At 50.1% G+C, this 24,977-nt stretch overlaps 1 protein-coding gene across 8 annotated transcripts in view; it reads left to right on the forward strand.

Annotated features, from left to right (window-relative positions):
- The window catches only part of GDPD5 (glycerophosphodiester phosphodiesterase domain containing 5), a 182,162-nt gene that overhangs the window by 115,850 nt on the left and 41,335 nt on the right, over positions 1–24,977 (forward strand). For all 8 annotated transcript variants that reach the window (XM_051608708.1, XM_051608707.1, XM_051608714.1 and 5 more), the window contains 3 exons: positions 12,192–12,295; positions 23,072–23,165; positions 24,125–24,184. In XM_051608708.1, the coding sequence (XP_051464668.1) occupies positions 12,192–12,295; positions 23,072–23,165; positions 24,125–24,184 (258 nt within the window). The remainder of the gene's footprint in view (positions 1–12,191; positions 12,296–23,071; positions 23,166–24,124; positions 24,185–24,977) is intronic.

Raw genomic sequence — 24,977 nt, forward strand, 5'->3', positions numbered from 1 at the left:
GGTTCCAGCTGTGCACCATCTCTGGAGCAGCACAGGAATTCCCAGCACGGGGAATTCCCAGCACAGCCTCATCGAGAATTGCCAGCAGATTTTGTGATGGTTGTAGCTGCTGGGCTACAGCTTTCAGAAATGCTCAGAGGGATGGAACCCTTTTTCTGGGAGGACAGGCTGGGAGAGTTGGGGTGTTCAGCCTGGAGAAGAGAAGGCTCCAGGGAGACCTGAGAGCACCTTCCAGTGCCTGAAGGGGCTCCAGGAAAGGTGGGGAGGGGCTTGGGACAAGGGCAGGGAGGGCTGGGAGCAGGGGGAAGGGTTTCCAGCTGGCAGAGTGAGCTGGAGCTGAGATGTGAGGGAGAAATTCTGGGCTGTGAGGGTGGGGAGAGCCTGGCCCAGGTTGCCCAGGGAAGCTGTGGCTGCCCCATCCCTGGCAGTGTTGAAGGGCAGGTTGGATGGGGCTTGGAGCAGCCTGGGCTGCTGGGAGGTGTCCCTGCCCATGCAGGGGGTTGGAACTAGATGATCTTCAAGGTCCCTTCCAACCCAAACCATTCCATGATTCTGTTAAGTACACTTGGAGAGAAACTTGTCCTCTGTAATGACAGTGTGTGGGGGAAGAAGGGGCAGGCAAGGATGAGTTATCCCTTAGTTTGGATACCTTTAACCCTTTGCTTGTTTCCTGGGCAAGCAGAACTGCCCAATTGCTCCTCAGCTTTGCAATGACACGAGGCCTGAAGTGTGGGAGAATTAGCCATCCTGCCTGACTACCCTCCCTGGTTGTGTTCCTGGGAGCAGAGGTGGATGATGAAGTGTACCAATGTGATTTGTAGAGATCTGGCTCTGGCTGCTGCATCTGCTGGTCTCCAGTTTGATTCCAGCAGCCCCAGCAGGAACACATATTTCACTAATATGTTCTCTGCCACTTGCTTTGACCTGCTAAATTGAATTGCAAATGGAGCATGTCACAGCTCAGAGATCTCATTCATGGCCTTCTCTAACAGGGTGTGCAGAGGGCTGGCAGGCTGCTCTTTGCAATAATCAAGTAAGATAAGCCTGAGATGTGCAGTGACTGACTTTAGGAAGCATCTGCTCAGCTGCTGAAGCCTCAGCAGCCAGAAACACAGGTTGGATTGGGTTGGAAGGGACATTAAGGATTGTCTAGTTCTAACCCCTGCCATGAGCAGGGACACCTCCCAGCAGCCCAGGCTGCTCCAAGCCCCATCCAACCTGCCCTTCAACACTGCCAGGGATGGGGCAGCCACAGCTTCTCTGGGCAACCTGGGCCAGGCTCTCACCACCCTCATGGTGAAGAATTTCTTAATATCTCATCCAAATGTCCCCTCTTTCAGCTTGAAACCATTCTCCCTTGTCCTCTTGCTACAAGCCCTTGTGAAAAGTCCTTCCCCAGCTTTCCTGTAGCCCCTTCAGGTATTGCAAGGTGCTCTAAGGTCTCCTTGGTGCTCCAGCCTTCTGATCATCTTTGTGGCCTCCTTTGGACTTGCTCCAACCTTCTTGTCTTGAGGACCCCAGAACTGGACCCAGCACCAAAGGGGGATCTCACCAGGGTGGAGTAAAGGGTCAGAATCCCCTCCCTGGCCCTGCTGGTCATGCTGCTGGTGACACAGCCCAGGACATGGTTGGGTCTGGGCTCCAGCACATGATGGCAGCTCATGTTGAGCTTCTCATCAACCAGCACCCCCAAGTCCTCAGGGCTGCTCTCAATCCATTTTCTGCCAGATGGCAGGAATGCCTTTTCTTCCTTACTAGTAGACCAAAATTCTTCCTATTTCTTTCTGTTTTTTCTTGGCAGATGTCTCCTGAGCAAAACCACTGCCTGTTACTTAGGAGTAGTGAATCAGCCCAGACCTTTGCAGAGTTTATGAACTGCCTGGACTGCCTAAATTGGTTGTGTTGACAGATGTATCCTTCCACTAAGTGAATCTCCTGCCTGGAGAGAGCTGTAGCAAATGGAAAAAGTCCCATAGCTGATGAGATTTGAAGTACTAAGCAGAGACAGGGAGAAGAGGGAAAGTGGAGGACGAAGAGTAAAAAGCAAGAGCTGGAGAATGTGCTCAGGTGAAGTATCACACCAGATGTTGATGGTCCTGGTTGTTAGATGGAGACATAATGAAGCTTTTGGACAGGTTACAAAGTACTGTGAGAGCTGGCTGATGCCCTGTGGGGTCCTGCAGGCTGCCTCCTCCTCTCACTTGGGTTCACGAGTCTTAAATCCAACAGAAGGAAGAAAGTCTAATCCCTCTGAAGCCTCTATGAGGTGAGGGAGTTGAAGCCCAGGCACCTTGATTCTGTTCCCAATATACAAAGGTCTGGTGGGTCAACATCAGCTAGTGAAGTGTATTGATTTGTTCACTTGAAGGCTTCACTGGTGAAAGGTCTGGAAAACAATTCCTACCAGGAGAGGCTGAGGGAACTGGGATTGTTCAGTTTGAAGAAGAGGAGGCTGAGGGGAGACCTCATTGCTCTCTACCTGAAAGGAGGTTGTAGGGAGGTGGGAGTTGGCCTCCTCTCCCAAGGGAATAATGACAGGACCAGAAAAAATGGCCTGAAGCTGCACCAGGGGAGGTTTAGGTTGGATATTAGAAAGAATTCCGTTGCTGAAAGAGTGGTTGGGCAGTGGAACAGGCTGCCCAGGGAGGTGGTGGAGTCACCATCCCTGGATGTGTTTAAAAGAAATGTAGATATAGTGCTGAGGGACATGATTTAGGCACTGATTGGGTAGATGAGGTTATGGTGGGGGGAGTTAGGTTATGATTGGACTTGGTGACCTTCAAGGTCCCTTCCAACCAGGATGATTCTGTTTTTCTATTATTTGATTCTATGATTCAAATCCTTGGTGTGCAAGTACTTTCCCTTTATTATATCCCTCTGCAAGAAGAGAGTCAGCTATTGGATGTGCTCTTGGCAGTGAAGGCTGGTTGCTTTCTGGGCTGGAATAGTGACAGTGCAGCCAGCAGTTTGAGGAACACGGGTTTTCCTCTCTACTGACACTGGAAGGACCACATCTGAGCACTGGGTCTGGTTTGAAGTTCCCCAAAACCAGGCAGGCAATAATAGAGAGACTCCAAAATGGTTGGACCTGGAGCCTGGAGCAATTGAGGAGAAGCTGAGAGCTGGAGTTGTGCAGCAGGAGAAGGAGGGGATCTTGGTGCTCTTTGCAACTACCTAAGGAGTGACTGTAGAGGTGATGATGGACCCGGGCAAGAAGAAATGGACACAACCTGTATGAAGGGACATTCAAGTTTGATAGCAGGAAAGTTTCTCCCTGTGAAGATTCTCCCACCCTAGAGCAGGACCCCAGAGGAGGGTGGGAATTTCCAACCTTGGAGGCACTCAGACCTTGCTGGGACATTCCCCTGGGCAACCCCTCTGGAGTTGACCCTGCTTTAAGTGGCAATTCAGAGCCTGCCAGAGGCCCTTTGCTGCCTCACTTGTTCTATCTTTAGATGTTTTTTGGAGTCTCTGTTTGGTCTTTGACACCGTGACCAGAGATAATGGGCTCAAGATCAACTGAGGTGGAAAACTCTTCACATTTATAGTGTGCAAATCACTGTTTTAAGGACTGTGCATCCACATACCATGAGTTTTGAATGGAATCTTGTCACTTCACTGGAGGAGCTGAGGCTTTGTACACGTGGACTAAAGTCTCCAGCTGGTATTTGTTCCTTTTTATCCTCAGTTCCTGGTTCAAATGGGTGCAGCTGGGAGGTGTACTCATCTCCCTTCTTCAGAGATGACTTAATAACTTGCTCAATGAAGATTCTTTTGTTGTTTGTTCAAATGAGCTCCAACTGGGTAAGCAGGAAAAGGGGAATCGTGCCTTCCATTTTTCTTCTTTATTCACTGGATCAATAACAACTTGCCTCCTTTCTGCTCTAAGCTCATGCTGATAAATGCCTGCAGGAAATTGTTTCTTGAAAATGGCAGAAAAGAGTGTGGGGAAGAGACTCCTTAGTAAACCCTTCATTGTATCCAGGAGTGAATTTGAACAACCTGCAAACACACTTGAGCAACGGCGCTGCTCCAGTTTCAATCCAGCCCTTGTACTTGCTCTTGAGGTGGAGAGCAATTAGTTTAGGATTCTGTGGCCTTGAGGCTCCAACAAAATGAATTCATTTCCTAAAAGCAGGTGCCTGGGCTGGCAGATGCACGGGGGCACAAGGGTGGGGTGAACTGCAGGAAGATGAACGAGCTTTTCTGTCCTGCTGCATTTGCAAGTTTGAAGGCCCTTGTGTCGGGTGTCTCTGTGGATGGTGGATGCCTTCAGCATGGAGATTTGTCTGGAGGGAAAAGGATAAATGTCTTGTAATGGAGAGATGGAAATGAGATTCACAGAATCACAGAATGTCAGGGGTTGGAAGGGACCTCTGGAGATCATCGAGTCCAACCCCCCTGCCAGAGCAGGACCAAAAATAACTAGGGCAGGTCACTCAGAAAGGGTCTTGAAAGCCTCCAGAAGGAGAAGGAGACTCCACAGCCTCTCTGGGCAGCCTGTCCCAGGGCTCTGTCACCCTCACAGGAAAGAAGTTCTTCCTCATGTTGAGGTGGAACTTCCTGTGCTTGAGTTTGAATCCATTGCCCCTCGTCCTGTCACAGGGCACAGGTGACAAGAGCTTGTCCCTGCCTTCTTGATGCCCTCATGTATTGATAGACATGAATTAGACCCCCCCTCAGCCTTCTCCTCTCTAGACTGAACAGCCTCAGGTCTCTCAGCCTTTCCTCATCAGGCATGTTTGTTCATCCATCCATCTCCATCTGCAGGGACTCATCAGGGTTTCTCTTCCAGGTTGCAATTTGGGAGCACAAAATAATATCCCTGGTGGGGATTTTTATTTATCATCTTAATAGGACAAGGGGTAATGGATTAAAGCTTGAAGAGGGGAGATTTAGATTAGACACTAGGAGGAAATTCATTAGTGTGAGGGTGGGGAGAGCCTGGCCCAGGTTGCCCAGGGAAGCTGTGGCTGCCCCATCCCTGGCAGTGTTGAAGGGCAGGTTGGATGGGGCTTGGAGCAGCCTGGGCTGCTGGGAGGTGTCCCTGCCCATGCAGGGGGGTTGGAACTAAATGATCTTAAAGGTCCCTTCCAACCCAAACCATCCTATGATTCTATGATCCACAGGTTGCCTAGCTGCTCTGGTTAATAACAGTCTAGCTCTTCTGCAAGCTGTGTGTTCAAACTGGTAGGTGCTTTCTTCTGGGGTGAAGGTTCAAATTTAAAAGGAGTGACTGGGGAGGAGTGTTTAGATGTTGTATGTTCTCGGGGCCAGGAACAGAGGAGGGATTCAAGAAGGCTTCACCATAGCTCAAGGGAAGCCAGAGGGCATCTGGACATCTGATCTGTGTGGAACTATAGAGGTGCTAATTTAGCTTGTTTGAAGTTACTGTTTGCTTTAGTGATTTTTTTTTAAGTACTTCTAACAAAAGTGAGTAACTCTGCTTTGGTGCTGGAAGTTGGCCAAGGAGGCCACCAGCATCCTGGCTTGTGTCAGCACTAGTGTGGCCAGTAGGACCCAGAGCAGGGATTGTTCCCCTGTGCTCAACACTGATGAGGCTGCACCCCAAATCCTGGGGGCAGTTCTGGGCCCTCAGGACAAGAAGGACATGGAGGGGCTGGAGTGTGTCCAGAGAAGGGCAAGGGAGCTGGGGAAGGGGCTGGAGCAGAAGGAGAAGGGGCTGGAGAACTTGTGAGGAGCAGCTGAGGGAGCTGGGGGTGTCCAGCCTGGAGCAAAGGAGGCTGAGGGGAGACCTGCTGGCTCTGCAGCTGCCTGAGAGGAGGTTGGAGCCAGGGGGGTCGGGCTCTGCTCCCCAGGAACAAGCGACAGGACCAGAGGGAACGGCCTCAAGTTGTGCCAGGGGAGGCTGAGGTTTGATCTGGGGAACAATTCCTTCCTGGCAAGGGTTGTCAGGGCCTGGCCCAGGCTGCCCAGGGCAGGGGGGGAGTCCCCATCCCTGGAGGGGTTTCCAAGCCCTGGAGATGGTGCTGAGGGACACGGGGCAGTGGTGGCCTTGGCAGGGCTGGGGGAGGGTTGGCCTGGGTGATCCTGAAGGTCTTTTCCAACCCAAAATGCTTCTATGATTCTTTACCCTTAGAATCCTAAGCAGATCTGAGCAGGGTGCATTAAATCAACCAAGCAGGCAAAAACATCTGCTGTCTAGAGATCCTGGTGCTGGCAGGGCAGAACTCATGTCAGGCTGTTTTCTCCAACTTGGAAGTTGTGATGGGGAGAAGAAAAAAGCCAAAAGAGCACGAACCCAAGGTTGAGTTGCATGCAAAGAAAGGCAGATGAGATTGGGGCTAGGCTGGCACTCACCAGCCTGGACCTGTCCCTGTCACTTGCCCTTATTCTCAGTGTGTCACATCACCCCTCCAGACTTCTGCATTTTCCCCTCTGACTTTTCCATCTTGCCCACATTTGATCCTTTTTGTGTGTGTACATGTGCCCAGATCCATGTTCTGTTCTTCTCCATCTCCTTTTGTGCATGTCCTGACCCAAGTGTTGCCAGGTTTTGGGAGGGCCCAGTTTCCCTCCTCTTTCCTCTCCCCAGACATTCCAGCCTCAAGCTGAGATGGCCTTCAGCAAGAAACTGCTTTAAAGGATGATATTTCCTGTGAAGTGTTTCCATTCTCCAGCAAGTGGAATTTTTCTGACAAAACTTCTTCCTGCTCTAGCTTGATTTGTACTTATTTAATTATTTTTAATGAATTGAACAGGAGGGTTACTGTGTTCAGGAGGCAGAGAATGGGTAGGGTCTGTCACAATGAGTGAAAGCCATGAGTTCCCAGAGGCACTCTGACTTGAACAAGAGCCCTCTTCATCTTGGATGATTGACAATTCCAGGAACTAGTTTGTCTCCCCTGATTGCTTCTTCATTTCTAGCTGGGGAGCACAAGCTGTGCTGGGAGAAGCTCTCCAGCAGACACATCTACCACCTCGTGTGGCAAGTCGTGGTCCTGGCTCGAATGGTGGGGTTAGCAGAGGTGCTGGAGGGAGCAGAGTGAAAGCTGAGACCCTCTAACAGCCTTTGGACACAGAGTTATGGTGAGAATCCTCTCTGGTCACGACGGCTGGAGGTGGAACGTATTTCTGTTCATGTTGGAGGAAAAAGACCTCTGGGTTGGATGGTGGGAGCTATTCACACTATCTAGTTGTAGGTGTTGAAAGTGAGAAGATGGTTTCAGAGGCTCTTTATATAGAAAACAGAGAAGACCAGCCTCCTACAGAGCAAGTTTTGATGATCTAATCAAAACCTTGGTCTGGAGCAAAGTTCTAGCTGACTGTACATAGAATCACAGGCTGGTTTGGGTTGGAAAGGACCTTCAAGATCATCTAGTTCCAACCCCCCCTGCCATGGGCAGGGACACCTCCCAGCAGCCCAGGCTGCTCCAAGCCCCATCCAACCTGCCCTTCAACACTGCCAGGGATGGGGCAGCCACAGCTTCTCTGGGCAACCTGGGCCAGGGTCTCAACATCCTCCTAGTGAAGAATTTCTTCCTGATGTCTGACCTAAATCTCCCCTCTTCCAGCTTAAAACCCTTCCCCCTGCTCCAATCCCTCCCTGCCCTTGTCCCAGGCCCCTCCCCAGCTTTCCTGGAGCCCCTTCAGGCCCTGGAAGGTGCTCTCAGGTCTCCCTGGAGCCTTCTCTTCTCCAGGCTCAACACCCCAGCTCTCCCAGCCTGGCTCCAGAGCAGAGCTGCTCCAGCCCTCAGATTATCTTTGTGGCCTCCTCTGGACTCCCTCCAAGAGCTCTATGTCCTTCCTGTGCTGAGGACTCCAGAATTGGACACAGTAAATTGTGTTGTTTCCTCTGAGTGGTCTCAGTGGTGGCTTAGTGTGAAGTTGGTCACATTTGCTGGCTTTTAGTCTCTTTTTTTAAAGCAATCAGGAAAAGGAATCTGCTTTGTCATACATCTCCTCATTTCCAAGCAATCACATTCCCACCTCTGTTTTGAAGGCCCTCGAGGTGAAATCTTGCTTGCTCTGCTTTCAGCTGCTCTGGGAGAGCTTTGGGGACCTGCTGCCCCAGAGGGTTTGATGTGAGGATCTGTGCAGTCCTCACAGTTGGGTGTGAATCAAAAGGAGGGGGACTGTAAAAAACCTGCCCCTTTCCATCCATGAGCTGCCGTGATGACCTGTACTGGTGTAAAGTGGGGCAAGCTCCCAGTAACATGCCTACAATGGCATTTGACTTCTAGGGATGCAAAAAGCTGGAAGGGACCCAACTTCTCCCATGCTGATTGATTGCTGGGCTGTTGTTTGCTATGAGCTCATCTGTGTGGGAATGGAGCCCTAATCCATCCAGGAGTGGCATTTCCTCTTACCTATTCCCAGTTCAAAGCAGGCTTCCCTCTTTCCAGTTCCTTTGGAAGCTCAACATTGCTTCTGGGTGCCAAAGAGGATGCTGGAGGTGGTGGGTTGGCTTTAGAGGAGCTCCTGCAGGTTTTATCCCAAGGCCAGGAGATGTGGGTGCATCTCAAGTCCTGCTGCTCCTTGGGGGTGAGCTGATAGGGATCTCCAGAGGCCATTGCAGGTGGGGTAGGACATTTCAGGACCAGTGTTGACTGGGGTGACTCTGGCAACTTCAGTGAAGCAAAATATTGATGCTTTGCTTCATTCTAGCTCTAGTCTTGGCTTTTCTGGGCCCTTGAGCCAGTGCAACCTCCTCCATCCGAGTGCACAGGGGGAGCAAAGGAGCTCATTCCACAGCATTTTGGTGACCCTTGGGTATGCACTTGGCAGTAAATCAGCAATTTCAAGTGCTCTCACATATTGTCCCCCTCTCTTCTGCTTGCATGCCCCAGTCAGGGCTTGGGACATGTTGTCTGACAGAGCCAGCTTCATTCTAAAAACATTCAGGAAGAGGGGACAGGGTAAATGCAGTGATAGTAACTTCTAATCACTGGATTCTCATCCTGGGCAGTCTTGACCTTAAGGTCTTGAATGTTCCTTCTCTGTTCTGAGCCCAGCTCACAGTCTTGCTTAGATCCTGATGCTGTGCTGATCTGCTTTTTTTTGGGCAATTTGGTGATCTAAAGGCTTAATAAGGCTTCATCAAGTGAATGACCAAATGGACAGTGTCTGACACAGGCTTTAGTTGTGTTCACTCCCTAATCCAGGGAATAACTGTGGCAGACAAATGCCTGTTAGCTCTACGTGTGGCAGGTGGAGGCAGAGGATCAGCTCCTAGTGGCAGCCAGGATGCTGCCTCTAAAGAAACTTCTTAAAAACCATGGATTTGTTGGCTGAAGACTTTCTTTGGTTTATAAATAGTATCTCACTAAGAGATATGATGATCCAAGGGCTGGAGCAGCTCTGCTCTGGAGCCAGGCTGGGAGAGTTGGGGTGTTGAGCCTGGAGAAGAGAAGGCTCCAGGGAGACCTTAGAGCACCTTCCAGTGCCTGAAGGGGCTCCAGGAAAGCTGGGGAGGGGCTTGGGACAAGGGCAGGGAGGGATGGGAGCAGGGGTGATGGAAGAAGGGAGGTTTGGTTTAGACATTAGGAAGAAATTCTTGTCTGTGAGGGTGGTGAGAACCTGTGAAATATGTTAACCCTTGAACAATTTGGCTGGGTTTTCACAAAACCAGCCAAGCAAATACATCTGGCAAGTGCACCATCAAGGACAGACCAAAAATAGCTTTTTGATGAGTTTGACACTAACTGTGCTACTTGCATATAAACCAGGGGGAAAAAGTACATAATACAAGAAAAAATAATGAAAAAAAAAAAAAAGCCTAAATGTTCTGAAATGTTTTTCTTGGCTTGTTTCTCAAACAGCTTATAGCACAACGACCTTTAGAGAACACAAGGATGATTATTTTGGTAGCAATGTTGGTCCTCAGCACTTGAGATGCTTTAAACCTCACTTGTCTTTCAAAAAGCTGTCCAGTGAACTGGCTCAGCAGTGTTGCTGGCAGGTGCAGGGAGATGTTAGACCCAAGTGTAGAGAGAAAAAGCAGCAAACAATAGGGAAAGTGGGATTTGAAAGCTTGGAGCTCTGCAGACTGGAAGGCATCCAGGAGAAAAGAGTTGTAGTCTGCTGAAAAGGTTAGCAATGGCATTGTCCTGGAGAGCTTTGGTGGGATGGAGTGAAAGTGTGAGTGGGTTTTGGTGGTTTTATGATCCAGATGTGGCATGATGGGTGGGCATGGAAATTCTGGGTTGGAAAGGGTTGGTTTGGCCATGCAGCAGTGGCTGGTGTGGAGGTGGCAAGATGTTGTAGCCTTGGTGCTGCTTTTGGGGCTGGGGAAGGCTGGTGTTGGCTGTGGAGCTGACCTAGATCATAGAATTACAGAATGGTTTGGGTTGGAAGGGAACTTTAAAGCTCATCCAGTCCAACCCCTGCAGTGAGCAGGGACATCTGCAACTAGATCAAGTTGCTCAGAGCCCCATCCAACCTGACCTGAAATGTTTGCAGGGATGGGGCATCTCCCACCTCACTGGGCAACCTGTTGCAGTGTTTCACCACCCTCAGTGTAAAAGAATTCTTCCTAGATGCTGTGGCTGGAATCCTGCTACCAGAGGTGGGCTGTTTTGAGGGGAAACCCCTGTTCCAGCCTCAGTGCTTTCCCTCCAGGAGCTCACCTGTGCATGGAGGAGCAGATCTGTGCACGAGGTGGGAGGTGATAGTCTCTAAACTCATGGAAGAACAGTCTGACCACATGGTTTTGGATGTTCTCAGTACTTGCACTGTCCAAGTCCCTTTGTACCTTTTTCTGGTCCCTTTTTGCCCCATTTCTCTGGAACACCTGAAGCCCCAGGTGGGAATGAAGCACCTGGTGCTACTGAGGATTGAAGTTTTGTCACAAACTTGAGCTGTGTTGAAGTTTGAACTGAAGTTACAACCCCTGGCCAAGAACTGGGAGTTTTTAGCAGCAAACATCATTCCTGGCAGAGCAAAAATGAAATGATTCCAAACCCTTTTTATTGCTCTCTTTTTGTCTTTTAATGAGATGAAGCATCCAAGGAAGAGCTGGATCACAAGACTGGTATCCAGGGTGATGCATGAATCAATAGCTTCAACCTTCCAGATGGAAAGGGAAGGCAGAGAATAGTTGTGTTTCATAAATCACCCACCCTGTGTTGATATTGCTGATGTTATTCTGCTGAATTGAAAAGCCATGAGACAGTTCACTAGAGAAAAGGGCATTTTCCAAAGAGATGAATGGTGTGCTCAAGGGTCGAGGAGGAAATGACAGCAGTCGTGTTGCTCACACACCTTTTCTGTTTTCATCCTTTCTTGCTCATTCTGGGAAGAGAGGATCAATTGGCATCATGTCCATAACTAATTGATTTCAGTGTTTTCTTCCCAAAAAACTGGATGCAAGTTGAAAAGGAAACATGTGTGGATTATTTACAGGCTGCAGAGGAAAACCCAACAAGGAGCACATGGAAATGGTGCTGGTGAGGGACAGTTTTCTTGCAACTCTGTTCTCTTCATGGGTGTCCATGTGGTTCAGGATTTTTCCCATGCTGTTGGAGTGGGGAATTGAACAGATCTTTTAGGGTTTGTTGTTTTTTTAATTGCTTTTTGCTGGGGATGGGTGGAGTTAATTAATGGAAACATTCACCCAAACGAAATGTTGGGGAAAGTATCTTTTCATCTGGTGCTCATGTGGTCTCTCCTCCTGCTGTATTGTTTGCAAAGCACTTACATGTGGGGTTGTGGTGGGAAGAAGTGTTGCTGGTGGGTGGTTTGGCTCTGCAGGATCTGAGTGCCCTGGGGGAAGGAGGAAGGGTTCATGTGTCTGTGTAGCTGTGGCATCCCTAACCTGTTGCTTAGTCCTTGTTGGGTGATGACTGTTCAGTCCTTTAGGCTGAAGCCAGGAGGGAGTAAGATGCCAAGTTGCATCTCTCACATGTGAGTGGAACAGTCAAGTAAACAATTGCCTCAAAAGATGCAAAAAAAACCAACCCCAAATCCCAACCAAACAAAAAAACCCAGCTCATTTCACATTCCCTGGGAGGTGGAGAAATGGTGTCCCAGCCCTAGGTAATAAGATGGAACTGTGTAAGTGACCCTGCTGCCCAGAGCTGGGGACCAGGGTTGCATTTCCCACCACCCCTGGGGGATAAAACTCTGAAATCTGCCTGTGGAAAGGTCTAGTTACTCCATTCAACAGCTTCTAGATGAGGTGTGGGACAGGATGGGGTAATGTTAACACTGACTTTTCTTTCCATCCTCAGTGGGAGCGACTTTGGTTCCTCATCCTCACCTCATCCTTCTTCCTGACCCTGGTGTGGTTTTACTTCTGGTGGGAAGTTCACAATGACTACGATGAAATCAACTGGTGAGTAGTTTCTCTGTTGCAGGGAGGCAAACCCTGAACAAAATTGGCTGCCATCATTCAGATGCCTCTGAGAGCTGTTGGCCACTGGGTCGGATGCATTTGAGTCATAGAGTCATGGAATGGTTTGGGTTGGAAGGGACCTTAAAGATCATCTAGTTCTGGCTGCCCTGCATGGGCAGGGACACCTCCCAGCAGCCCAGGCTGCTCCAAGCCCCATCCAACCTGCCCTTCAACACTGCCAGGGATGGGGCAGCCACAGCTTCCCTGGGCAACCTGGGCCAGGGTCTCAACATCCTCATAGTGAAGAATTTCTTCCTGAGGTCTGACCTAAATCTCCCCTCTTCCAGCTGAAAACCCTTCCCCCTGCTCCCATCCCTCCCTGCCCTTGTCCCAAGCCCCTCCCCAGCTTTCCTGGAGCCCCTTCAGGCCCTGGAAGGTGCTCTCAGGTCTCCCTGGAGCCTTCTCTTCTCCAGGCTCAACACCCCAACTCTCCCAGCCTGGCTCCAGAGCAGAGCTGCTCCAGCCCTCCCAGCATCTCCATTGCCCTTCCCAGGACTTGCTCCAACAGCTCCTTCTTATGTTGGGGGTTCCAGAACTGGACACAGTACTCCGGGTGGGGTATCATGAGAGAGTCCTTCAGATGATCTCATAAATGACAGTGAAGGGACAGTGAGGTGGGAAGTGAGACTGAAGGAGACCTTCTTCTGTTTGCCTTCACAGGTAGCTATAATGTGTCCTCACCTCTCCCTGGCATGGCTGCAGTGAGCTGGGGGTGGGTGAGCTCCCTGGTGAACAGCACCAAACACAAAATTGGTGCTCAAGTCATGTAGAAGCTTTTGGCTTGACTTTTTCTGTTTGGCTGGTTTGGGAAGTAGCAGAGCAATTTGGCTGAAACTTTCCACAAGAATTCAGCCTGAAGCAGACACAGGGGTGGAAAACTTGGCAAACTGGAAGGAGCTGAACCCAAGCTTTCCAGTGGGATATGCTGGGGAGTTGGGAGTCTGGCCAGCTCCCCCCAGTGCTAGAAATTATTCCCCCTTTTACTACCTCAGCAGCATCTTCAAACATTTGGGCAGTACCTTGGACTGTCTTCTAACCAAACTGTTTTGACATCATCATCTTGTCAAAGAGGATGAGTAAACTGCATTTTAAAACAGTGGGTAGTGGATCCCTGCCATAAATTGCCTGCTTTAGATGCTGAAGTTGTGGGGGGGAGGGTATTTACTAACTGTGATGTGTCTCCTCTGAGAATTGAAACCATCACTGGTGCTCTTAGTTATTTATCATAGTAGCATTTAAAAAAAATGCCTTTTTTTTAAAGGGTGTTTTGGAACTCCTCTTTCTTTCAGTTTGTACCTTCAGTAAAGGATGTGAATGCTCCTGGTCCACTCCAGTGTAAAACCAAGGCTGTCTTGGCTCAAAGATGAGAAAGAGCTAAAAAAAATACCACCATGCAGTGAAGCAGAGCCCTGGAAATGCCCTGAATGGGGGCATTGCAGACATGGCACTGCAAGGTCAGTCATGAAGAGATGGGAGGTCATTATGGAATCACAGAAGCACAAACTGGTTTGAGTTGGAAAGGACCTTAAAGGTAATTTATTTCCAACCCCCTGCCATGGGCAGGGACATCTCCCACCAGACCAGGTTGCTCTGAGCCCCATCCAACCTGGTTTTGAAGACAACCTGGCATGCACAGGGTGCTAGGAGCAATTCTGGATGGACAGCACTGGAAAAACAAGCCCTGTTGTGCAGAGCAGTCATGGGAGAGGCTCTCTGGATGCAAAACAGGATCTGTGCAAGTGCTGCCATTCAGGACTGAAAATGGGTCAGTGCTCTGTATGTGCTGTGACCCCAGTTAGAGCCCTGCTGCACACACTGACACCAGAGGTTGAGGAGATCAGCAGGGTTGCTGAAAAACAGCCTGAAACGCTGTGGAAAAGCTGGGAGAGGGAGGATGAGAACACGGGGTGAGGTTTTAATTACAGCCACACTGGTTCCAGGCACTGAGGAAACAATTTCTACTGGGTCCATTCAGGCTGAGCCTGGTCCTCTTCCCTCCCAGACATGTGGGCTCCATCAGAGCAGAACAGTTTCCAGCCAGGCAGGGTGTAAAGGAGATAAAAGCATTATTTTGGTCCTGACAGAGCTGTGAGCCTGGTGCTGATGAGATCCAGTGGGGTCTGGTTCTTAGAAACCTTATCTTTGACACTTGTTCCTGGTGCCTTCCTCTCTGATCCACTGATTTCTCTCAGACTAGAAGAAGGGCTGTTTGGGGCACAGGACCTAGCCCACCAAGCTGCTGGCAGAAGCTCCCAGGAGGAACTGGGACTAAAAACTGCTCTCACACTAGTGTGATGAGCTGCTGAGCCTTGGTTTTGCTCTACAAAGCTCATCCTTGTGAGCAGTGCTTCCTCACATCATGTGCAGGCAACCACATGGAACTTCTTCTGTCCCAGAAGTTCACCACAGTGGGAGAAGAAAGACTGGGGGCATCTGTCCAGCCAGCCTCTCAAAGCAGAACTCTTACCAGTGGCAGATCAGGTTGACTGAAGTCTTGAAACCCCAAGGATGAAGACTTTGCCCCTCTCTGGGACTTCTTCCAGCACTCCACCACCCTCTCTGAGGAGAAGGTTTTCTAACCCAAACATCTAAAGGCCATTTCCACTTGTGACAGTGTCACTCTTGAAGAGCTTGGTTTCATCATCTTCAGTCTGTCAAGCAGCACGGGCAGCAACTGGATCATCTTTTAGCTTCTTCTCTGTGAGACTAAAGCTCAGCTTCCTCAAGCTTTCCTAGTAAACTCTGATACCCAGAGCCTCACCATCTTGGTTTGGTAGTTCTCCATTGAACACTTTACACATCCTTCTTGAACTGGGAGGCTCAAACCGGGGCCCTGTTGTGCTGGTGCCACCTCACAGCACTGAGCAGAAAGAAGAGCAACTTCCCTTGGTCTATTGGTGGCATTTCTCTTAATGGAACCCACGAGTCTGACTTATTCACAGTGGAGGTTGGGGTTGGACTTGATGGTCCAACCATCAGAGGTCCCTTCCAACCCCATCACATTCTGTGATTCTGAGGTGCTCTGGTGGCTCATTCAGCCTCATGTCCTCCATAATCTCAGGTCCTTCTTGGCAAGGTTATTGGCATCATAATGTAAAGTCTCATATTCTAGTTGAAAATACACTGCAGTGCAATCCCTCTGTTGTGTGGCTTTTTCTTCTTCAGCTAAAATGGTTCCTGGAACCTGAATTCATAGAATTCTAGAGTAATTTTAATTGGAAAAGACCTTCAAGATCATCCAGTCCAACCCTTCCCCCAGCCCTGCCAAGGCCACCCCTGCCCCGTGTCCCTCAGCACCATCTCCAGGGCTTGGAAACCCCTCCAGGGATGGGGACTCCCCCCTGCCCTGGGCAGCCTGGGCCAGGCCCTGACAACCCTTGCCAGGAAGGAATTGTTCCCCAGATCCAACCTCAGCCTCCCCTGGCACAACTTGAGGCCGTTCCCTCTGGTCCTGTCGCTTGTTCCTGGGGAGCAGAGCCCGACCCCCCTGGCTCCAACCTCCTCTCAGGCAGCTGCAGAGCCAGCAGGTCTCCCCTCAGCCTCCTTTGCTCCAGGCTGGACACCCCCAGCTCCCTCAGCTGCTCCTCACAAGTTCTCCAGCCCCTTCTCCTTCTGCTCCAGCCCCTTCCCCAGCTCCCTTGCCCTTCTCTGGACACGCTCCAGCCCCTCCATGTCCTTCTTGTCATGAGGGGCCCAGAACTGACCCCAGGATTTGAAGTGTCTCCTCACCAGTGCTGAGCACAGGGACAGGGTCCCTGTCCTGGTCCTGCTGGCCACACTCATGCTGGCACAAGCCAGGATGCTGGTGGCCTTCTTGGCCACCTGGGCACACACTGCCTCATGTTCAGCTGCTGCTGACCAGCACCCCCAGGTCCTTTTCCACCGGGAACTTTCCAGCCACTCTTCCCCAAAGCTGTGGTATTGCCTGGGGTTGGTGTGACCCAAGAGCAGGACTTAACACTTGGCCTTGTTGAACCTCATATCACTGGCCATGGCCCATGGATCCAGCTTGTCCAGATCCCTCTGCAGAGTCTCAACCCATGGATCCAGCCTTTCCAGATCCCTCTGCAGAGCCTTCCTACCCTCAGGCAGATCAGCACTCCAACCCAGTTTGGTGTCCTTTGCAAGTTTACTAAGGTTCCCTCCATCCCCTCCTCCAGGTCACTGATACTAAACAGAACTGGCCCCAACGCTGAGCCCTGGGCAACACCACTTGTTATTGGCCACCAACTGGAATGAACTCCATTCACCACAACTCTTTGGGCCTGGCCACCCAGGCAGCTTTTTCCCCAGCAAAGTGTACACAAATCCAAGCCATGAGCAGCCAGTTTCACCAATTCATTAGGATGGTCTTTGTTTCTTTTGGGGCAGAATCTGGTTGGAGGTGTGTGACCAGTGGAGTCCCTCAGGGGTGGGTACTGGGACCGGTGTTGTTCAACATCTTCATCAACCACCTGGATGAGGGTACAGAATGTACCCTCAGCAAGTTTGCTGATGACACCAAGCTGGGAGGAGTGGCTGACACACCAGAAGGCTGTGCTGCCATTCAGAGGGACTTAGACAGGCTGGAGAGTTGGGTGGGGAGAAACATGATGAAATTCAACAAGGGGAAGTGTAGAGTTCTGCATTTGGGGAAGAAAAACACCATGCACCAGTACAGGCTGGGGGCTGAGCTGCTGGAGAGCAGTGTAGGTGAAAGGGACCTGGGGGTCCTGGTAGACAGGAGGATGACCATGAGCCAGCAATGTGCCCTTGTGGCTAAGAAGGCCAATGGATCCTGGGGTGTATTAGAAAGGGTGTGGTTAGTAGGTCAAGAGAGGTTCTCCTCCCCCTCTATTCTGCATTGGTGAGGCCACATCTGGAATATTGTGTCCAGTTCTGGGCCCCTCAGTTCAAGAAGGACAGGGAACTGCTTGAAAGAGTCCAGTGCAGAGCCACAGAGATGATGAAGTGGAACATCTCCCTGGTGAGGAAAGGCTGAGGGAGCTGGGTCTCTTTAGTTTGGAGAAGAGGAGACTGAGGGGTGACCTCATCAATGTTTACAAATACGTAAAGGGTGAGTGTCAAGAAGATGGAGTTAAGCTTTTTTTCAGTGATGACCAGTGATAGGACAAGGAGTAATGGATGCAAATTGGAGCATAGGAGGTTTAAGATGAATATCAGAAAAAATTTTTTTACTGTGAGAGTGACAGAGCCCTGGGCCAGGCTGCCCAGAGAGGCTGTGGAGTCTCCTTCTCTGGAGACATTCCAACCCTCCTGGACACGTTCCTGTGTGATGTGCTCTGGGTGACCCTGCTCTGGCAGAGGGGTTGGGCTGGGTGATCTTTCCAGGTCCCTTCCAGCCCCTAGGATTCTATGATTCTTAAGCCAGCCGTGCAGAAATTTGGTAAGTGCTGCTGAGCAGCTGCCAGGAGTGAATGAAGAAGTAGCAGAAACCCAGAGATGAGTGTAACAAACCCTGCCTGTGGAGCAGGCAGCATGTTCAGGCTCCAGGGGATGCAGATATCGATGTAAAACCAACCTGCCCTAAGGAAATGGTGGCAGTGGTGGGGTTTGCCTGCATTAAATGTGCTGATTTGGCCTTTGAACTCATCAAGGCTTAAGGGACTCTTCTGGGATTGAAATGGGCTTTAAAGAGGCAAAATTATAGGCTGGCATGTTTTGCTGCAGGCTTTTAACCTTCTTCTCTGAAGCTGAATGTGCAATGAGGTCCTTGTCAGTGAAAGGGCTTTGTGCCTTTTCCATTTAGTTTTAATTAATTTTGTTTAAAATTTATTGCTTTGGGCCTTTTTTTTTTTTATATATATAGTGGTGCCTACACTTAATTGCATCCCACTGGAGATCTCCAGTGTGCAAGTGATGCTCTGCAGCTGAAAAGCTCAGTGCTGGTTAATGAAGGGTGTGGGAGACACCTTAATTGGTGAACCTGGCTGTGTTCCTTCTGGAGCAGGACTAGAAATGCAAGGCTGTGTAGGAAATTCTTTCTTCCTTACTTGCTGGGGAAAGCTCACGTGTTCCTAACTACCATGGAAACAGCATTTTAAAGCAGTCATTTGCACTGAAGGCTTGACACCATCAGAGGGCCACTTGAAGGGACATCAGAGCAGAAGCTTAAAAGTACTGAAGCTGAGCTAAGGAAGCCCTTGGTGGTGGCATCAGCAAAGACTTCAGAGGGAGCTCTCTTTTCTTTCTTCCCTCTTCTTTTACTAACAGCACATCTGAGTCCCTCCAGATCCCTTTTGTTACAGCTCTTTGAATCCCTCAGCTGAACCTGGACATGGGTTATGTTTGCTGAGCTCCAGGATCTGGTCTCCAGATCTTACATGGAAGCTTTACTGCTGGACATAATAGGTGTGACAGTTGCCAGGCCAGAGTTTGTGGCTGATGAATGATGCTGGATTTCAGTGGTGGGGAGGAGGTTGAGTGTCTGACCTGCTTGCCTGCAGCATTTGTGTTTGTTGTCACCAAAAAAAGGAACAGAAAACCCTGTGGGTTTTCCTTGGCCAGCTCATTGAATGAGCTGATGAGTAGGGCTGAGGAAGGCCAGTGGGACCATTTGATCTGAGCCCCACATTGTCAGGTGTTGGAGAAGCCAAATGTCCACTGTGTTATGAGATCCTTTAATACACTGAAGTTTGTCCCAGCTCAGCCTCCTGGAGTCTCTGCTCAGATGTGGTCTGAACCTGGTTGCTCCTCTTCAGCAGGACTTAATCCTGAGGTGGACAAATCAAGATGGGCTTCAAGCAGTCCTCCTGTTCAGGGGTGCACAGAAGATGACAGGAGCCAGCTGCTGCTCCAGGGCTGGGCCATGTGTGAGCAGTCCTGCTGCATCTTCCACCCCATAACCATCTTGTCCTTGCTGTACCAGAGGACTTCCATAAAGTTCCCCCCAACTTGAGTCAATTTAGTGATGTTTTTTTTCTAAAAATCTGTTCAAAAAAATTTAATCCAGGTCAGACTTGAGCTCTCAGAAGTTGCAGGTGGGGTTCCAGGATTTGGCTGCTTCTCTCCTGGTGTGAAGCACCCTGGATGCCCTTCTGCATTTCTGGCCAGGGAAGGCAGTGGACTGAGTCTTGTGTCTTGCTGTGGTTTTGCTGTAATCATAGAACTATGCAGGCTGGAAAAGCCCCTTGGGATCACCCAGTCCAACCATCATCCCTACTCTACAAAGTTCTGCCCCAAACCACATCCACCAACACCACATCCAAACCACCCTTCAACACACCCAGAGATGGTGACTCCACCACCTCCCTGGGCAGCCTGTTCCAGGGTCTGACCACTCTTGCTGGGAAAAAATCCTTCCTCATGTCCAGTCTGACCCTGCCCTGGTACAGCTTGAAGCCCTTCCCTCTTGTTCTGTCACTGATCACCTGTGAGAAGAGACCAGCACCAACCTCTCCACAATGACCTTTCAGGTAGTTGTAGAGACTGATGAGGTCTCCCCTCACTCTCCTCTTCCTCAAACTAAACATTCCCAGCTCCTTCAAGGGTTCTTCATCAGATTGATTCTCCAGGCCCTTCCCCAGCTTCGTTGCCTCCTCTGTCCTCGCTCCAGCACCTCGAGATCTCTCTGGAATTGAGGTGCCCAAAACTGGACACAACACCCCAGGTGTGGCCTCACCAGTGCTGAGCACAGGGGGACAATCACCTCTCTGCTTCTGCTGGTCACACTATTTCTAAGACAAGCCAGGATGCCATGGGCTCTCTTGGCCACCTGGGCACACACTGGCTCATGTTCAGCCTCTGGTCAATGAGAACCCCCAGGTCCTTTCCTGCCAGACCCTTTTCAGACACACTTCCCCAAGCCTGGAGCGTTGCCTGGGGTTGGTGTGGCCCAAGTGCAGGACCTGGCACTTGCCCTTGTTGAAGCCCAGACCATTAACATTAGCCCAACCATCTAATCTATCCAAGTCTCTCTGTAGAGCCTCCCTGTCCTCATGCAGATCAACACTCCCACCCAGCTTGGTGTCATCTGCAGACTCACTGATGATACACTCTGTGTCCTTAGCAAGATCATCAAGAAAGATCTTAAACAGAAATGGTCCCAGCACTGAGCCCTGAGGAACAACCACTTGTGACTGGCCCCAGCTGGACTTGACTCCATTGACTCTTTGGACCCCACTGTCCAGCCAGTGCTTGATCCAACAGATTGTGTGCTCATCCAGGCCATGAGCAGCCAGGTTTTTTTATGAGAGTTCCATGGGGAACCTTGTCAAATGCTTTTTGAAGGTCCAGACAGACCACGTCCACAGCCTTTCCCTCGTCCAATAGTCAGGTCATCAGGTTATGAAAGGAGATCAGGTTTGTCAGGCAGGATCTGCCTTTCATAAACCCATGCTGACTGGGCCTGATCCCCTGGTTATCCTCTAGATGTCTTCTAGTAACACTCAAGATGATCTGCTCCATGACCTTCCCTGGTACCGAGGTCAGACTGACAGGTCTATAGTTTCCCAGATCCTCCTTTCTGCCTTTCTTACAGATGGGTGTTACATTTGCTGCCCTCCAGTCCATTGGGACCTCCCCAGTTAGCCAGGACTTCAGGTAAATAATGCAAAGTGGCCTGGTGATCACATCTGCCAACTCTTTCAGTACCCTTGGATGTAGCCCCATCTGGTCCATAGACCTGTGTGTGTCCAAGTGGGGTAGCAGGTCTCTGACCACTTCCTCTTTCATTGTGATGGCCTCGTTCTGCATCCCCTCCCTGTCTCCTGCCTCATGTGGCTGGGTACCCATGGAGCAGCTAGTTCCACTGCTGAAGGCTGAGGCAAAGCAGGTGTTGAGCACCTCAGCCTTCTCCTCACCTTTTAGTTACCAAGATTCCCTTGGCATCCAAGAAAGGATGGGGATTTGTCCCTAATCCTCCTTTTGCTGTCCATGAACTTACAGGAACGTTTCTTTTTGTTGTTTTCCCGGGAAGTGTGTTGCTATTTAAATGCAAATGTGACATTTGAGACCCAGTGCTAAGCAGAAGGGACAGTGTCTCTTACCTTGCTCGGGCTGTGAATAAAGGTTTGCTTCACGTGGTGCTTCTCTTCGTGAAGCTTTTGTTGCCTCTTGGCTTCATGAAAGTGATGAGGAGAGGCAGGAGGAGCTGAACCTGCCCTCTGAAATTCAGGGTTGGAAAGCCTGATAACTGAGGTTGAGGAGGGTACCTGGGTATTCTCCTGGGTATAGAAGAGAGGAGGGAAGAAAACCAGCTTCAACAGGAGGATGATGCCCACCTGTGCCTGTTGGTTGGAGAGGTGCTGGGGGAAGAGCACTGCCATCTCAAAAAGCAAAGGGCAGGGAAGAAACGTGGGTTTCTCTGTTCCTAGAGCAGCACTGTGACCACTGGGCTACAGGAAGAACATTTGGCTTCTGTGCTTTTGTGGTGCTAAGCCTTGATGTGATGGCCACTGGTCTGCATGTGTGCAGGGGAACGGAGGAATTGGCTGTTGAGTGATGGCTTAGAGGAACCAAAGCTCTTTTGGAGATAGATTCTTTGGAGATAGCAGCCTTCCAGTATCTGATGGGGACCTACAGGAAAGCTGGAGAGGGACTTTTTACAAGAGGTTGTAGTGAGAGGACCAGGGGTAATGGATTTAAGCTGGAAGAGGGGACATTTAGGTGGGACATCAGGAAGAAATTCTGGGCTGTGAGGGTGGGGAGAGCCCGGCCCAGGTTGCCCAGGGAAGCTGTGGCTGCCCCATCCCTGGCAGTGTTGAAGGGCAGGTTGGATGGGGCTTGGAGCAGCCTGGGCTGCTGGGAGGTGTCCCTGCCCATGCAGGGGGTTGGAACTAGATGATCTTTAAGGTCCCTTCCAACCCAAACCATTCCATGATTCTATGAGATATACCTGTAGGATGCAATCTGTACCTCAGTAGTTTTCTACACTTGCTTCAGTCCCTGCTCTGATCATCTGATGCATCAGGACATTGCTGCTGCCTCCTGCCAGGGCTGGATCACAGAGCCATGGAATGGCCTGTCTCTTCATTAGAACTTTCAGGTAAACAGAAGAACCAAGACAAGGGAACCCAGGGAGCCAAAAAACCCCCACAGGCATCATTCAGACTGGGCAGAGAAACCCTTCAGTCAGTTGAAGATGAGGTCAGAACTTCCTCTAACCAGCCCCATTTTGGGAAGTCCTGAGCCCAGCTCATGACAGTATCCACTCTTGCAGGACTAGACTTTCTCTGCAGTCCATTGGAGTAAGAGACCATCTCTGACAGTTAGAGGGGAACCAGTTTCTTCCATCAGCTTGTCCCTCTGTAAAGACTTTGCACCTAGAGTCCATAGCACAGCAACCTCAGTTTTCTTCCCCTGTCCTTGCTGCTGTCTCTACATTATATTTATTAGCCTAAGAGACATGGGACAGGGTTGGATCTGTTTGAGCAAACACAGTCACATGTGGGGATACTTTTCCCTTGTTCCCAAGGAATATTCTTATGAAAACTCAAGTTTTGGTCCTGTATGACTTCTTTATTTCCCCCCCAAAAAATAACACTGTTGCTGTGTTTGATGTAATGATCTGATTCCTCTTTGCAGACTTAATTTCCAGTGAGAGATCAAAGCACAAACATTGGATTTTGCTTCAGAGTGACTCGTTCTTTTTCCTGCCTCTCTCTTGTCTGCACAGTGGGAAGGGAAAAGGTCCCTTTTCTAAGTTTTGCCTGATCCTAGTGAAGTTGCTATGATGTTGAATCTCTTCTTCATCTTTCCTTTGTGCTTGTCTTTCAGGTTTTTATATAATCGAATGGGATATTGGAGTGACTGGTCCATTCCAATACTCGTAACAACTGCTGCTGGCTTTACATACCTTACAGTGTTACTGGTGAGCAGAATAAAATGACATCTCCTAAAAGTCTGTGTTTGTCTTCAAAAGGTCATGAACTTCTCCGTCCACCTTGTGACTCGAGCAATTTTCCTTTCAGAAGTGATTTCTCTCTCCCTCTCCGAGCCTGAAGTTGCCTGAAGTAAATGGAAAGTGAAAATAAAGTGTGGTCTTTGACCTCAAATAATCAACAGTAAAAGATCCAACCGTAGAATCAGAATCTGTTTGGTTGGAAAAAACCTTTAGGATCATCCAGCCCAACCCTTCCCCCAGCCCTGCCAAGGCCACCCCTGCCCCGTGTCCCTCAGCACCATCTCCAGGGCTTGGAAACCCCTCCAGGGATGGGGACTCCCCCCCTGCCCTGGGCAGCCTGGGCCAGGCCCTGACAACCCTTGCCAGGAAGGAATTGTTCCCCAGATCCAGCCTCAACCTCCCCTGGCACAACCTGAGGCCTTTTATTCTTGTTCTGTCATTTGTTACCTGGGAGAAGAGACTCATCTCCCCTCACTCCTGACACTGGTGGAGCAGTTGGCCTGAGGAGAAATACAGCTCTAGTTCCCCTTAGTGTGTCCCAGTTTCCACTTAGGTCTATCTGTCAGCCACAAGTACAAATTGTTGCCCCTCATCCCATGCTGCTGGGATCTTCAAGGTGGTGTCCATTGAGGTACCTGACCCCATCTAGTCAGTGCTTGCTGAGGTCTCAGGAGTTGTGCACGCATGGACCAGATTTTCCAGCTCCTTGTCTCTTGGAGGTCAAAGCCTTTCCCTCCACATCCTTGACTTTGGAGAAGATCTGTCTGTACAAGCAGGCTAGATGGTGTCTGCTGGACCATCCCCACCCCAATCCTGCTTTCTGTCCAGGCTTCTTTGGTTATCTTTTGGGGTGGTGTGGCCCTGCACTTGCAAACACTTGATGGTTGTGATGTGCCATTGTCTGACTCTTGGTTTCTTCCTTCCAGATACTAGCACTATGTCACATAGCTGTGGGACAGCAAATGAACCTGCACTGGCTTCACAAGGTAAGTAGCTTGGAAAGGGGCAGGATGTCAATAACACAGGACTTTCTGGAGTGGGTGATGTGTCTGGTACTTGCTTTTGTGGTGTTCTTGGGAAAAGCATCAACTTGAGATGTTTGTGGTGCACGCGTCCTCATCTCAGAGAACTGAACAACTTGTGGAATTGGGGAGGTCAAAGCCTGGGGACAGAGACCTCAGTGTGATGCTTTGGGATCCCTGCTGACAGTGAGTCCAAATTTGGAGACTGAGAAATGCCATGTTGTTAGAGCAGCCTGACTTTGGTCTTGGCTCAGTGAGGTGCTTCATCATCATAGAATCATAGAGTACTTTGGGTTGGAAGGAACCTTAAAGATAATATATTTATAATCCCTCTGCCATGGACAGGGACACCTCCCAGCAGCCCAGGCTGCTCCAAGCCCCATCCAACCTGCCCTTCAACACTGCCAGGGATGGGGCAGCCACAGCTTCCCTGGGCAACCTGGGCCAGGCTCTCCCCACCCTCACAGCCCAGAATTTCTCCCTCCCATCTCACCTCCAGCTCCCTCTGCCAGCTGGAAACCCTTCCCCCTGCTCCCAGCCCTCCCTGCCCTTGTCCCAAGCCCCTCCCCAGCTTTCCTGGAGCCCCTTCAGGCCCTGGCAGGTGCTCTCAGGTCTCCCTGGAGCCTTCTCTTCTCCAGGCTGAACACCCCAACTCTCCCAGCCTGTCTTACAAATCTCTCTGGTGCTCTTTTTGTGCTGAGCCCAACCCTGGAGGAGGTGCTGAGCAGATGTGAAACTGTTCAGGATGTGCATGGAG

This window comes from Apus apus, chromosome 1, assembly GCF_020740795.1.
Source record: "Apus apus isolate bApuApu2 chromosome 1, bApuApu2.pri.cur, whole genome shotgun sequence".
Classification (NCBI taxonomy): domain Eukaryota; kingdom Metazoa; phylum Chordata; class Aves; order Apodiformes; family Apodidae; genus Apus; species Apus apus.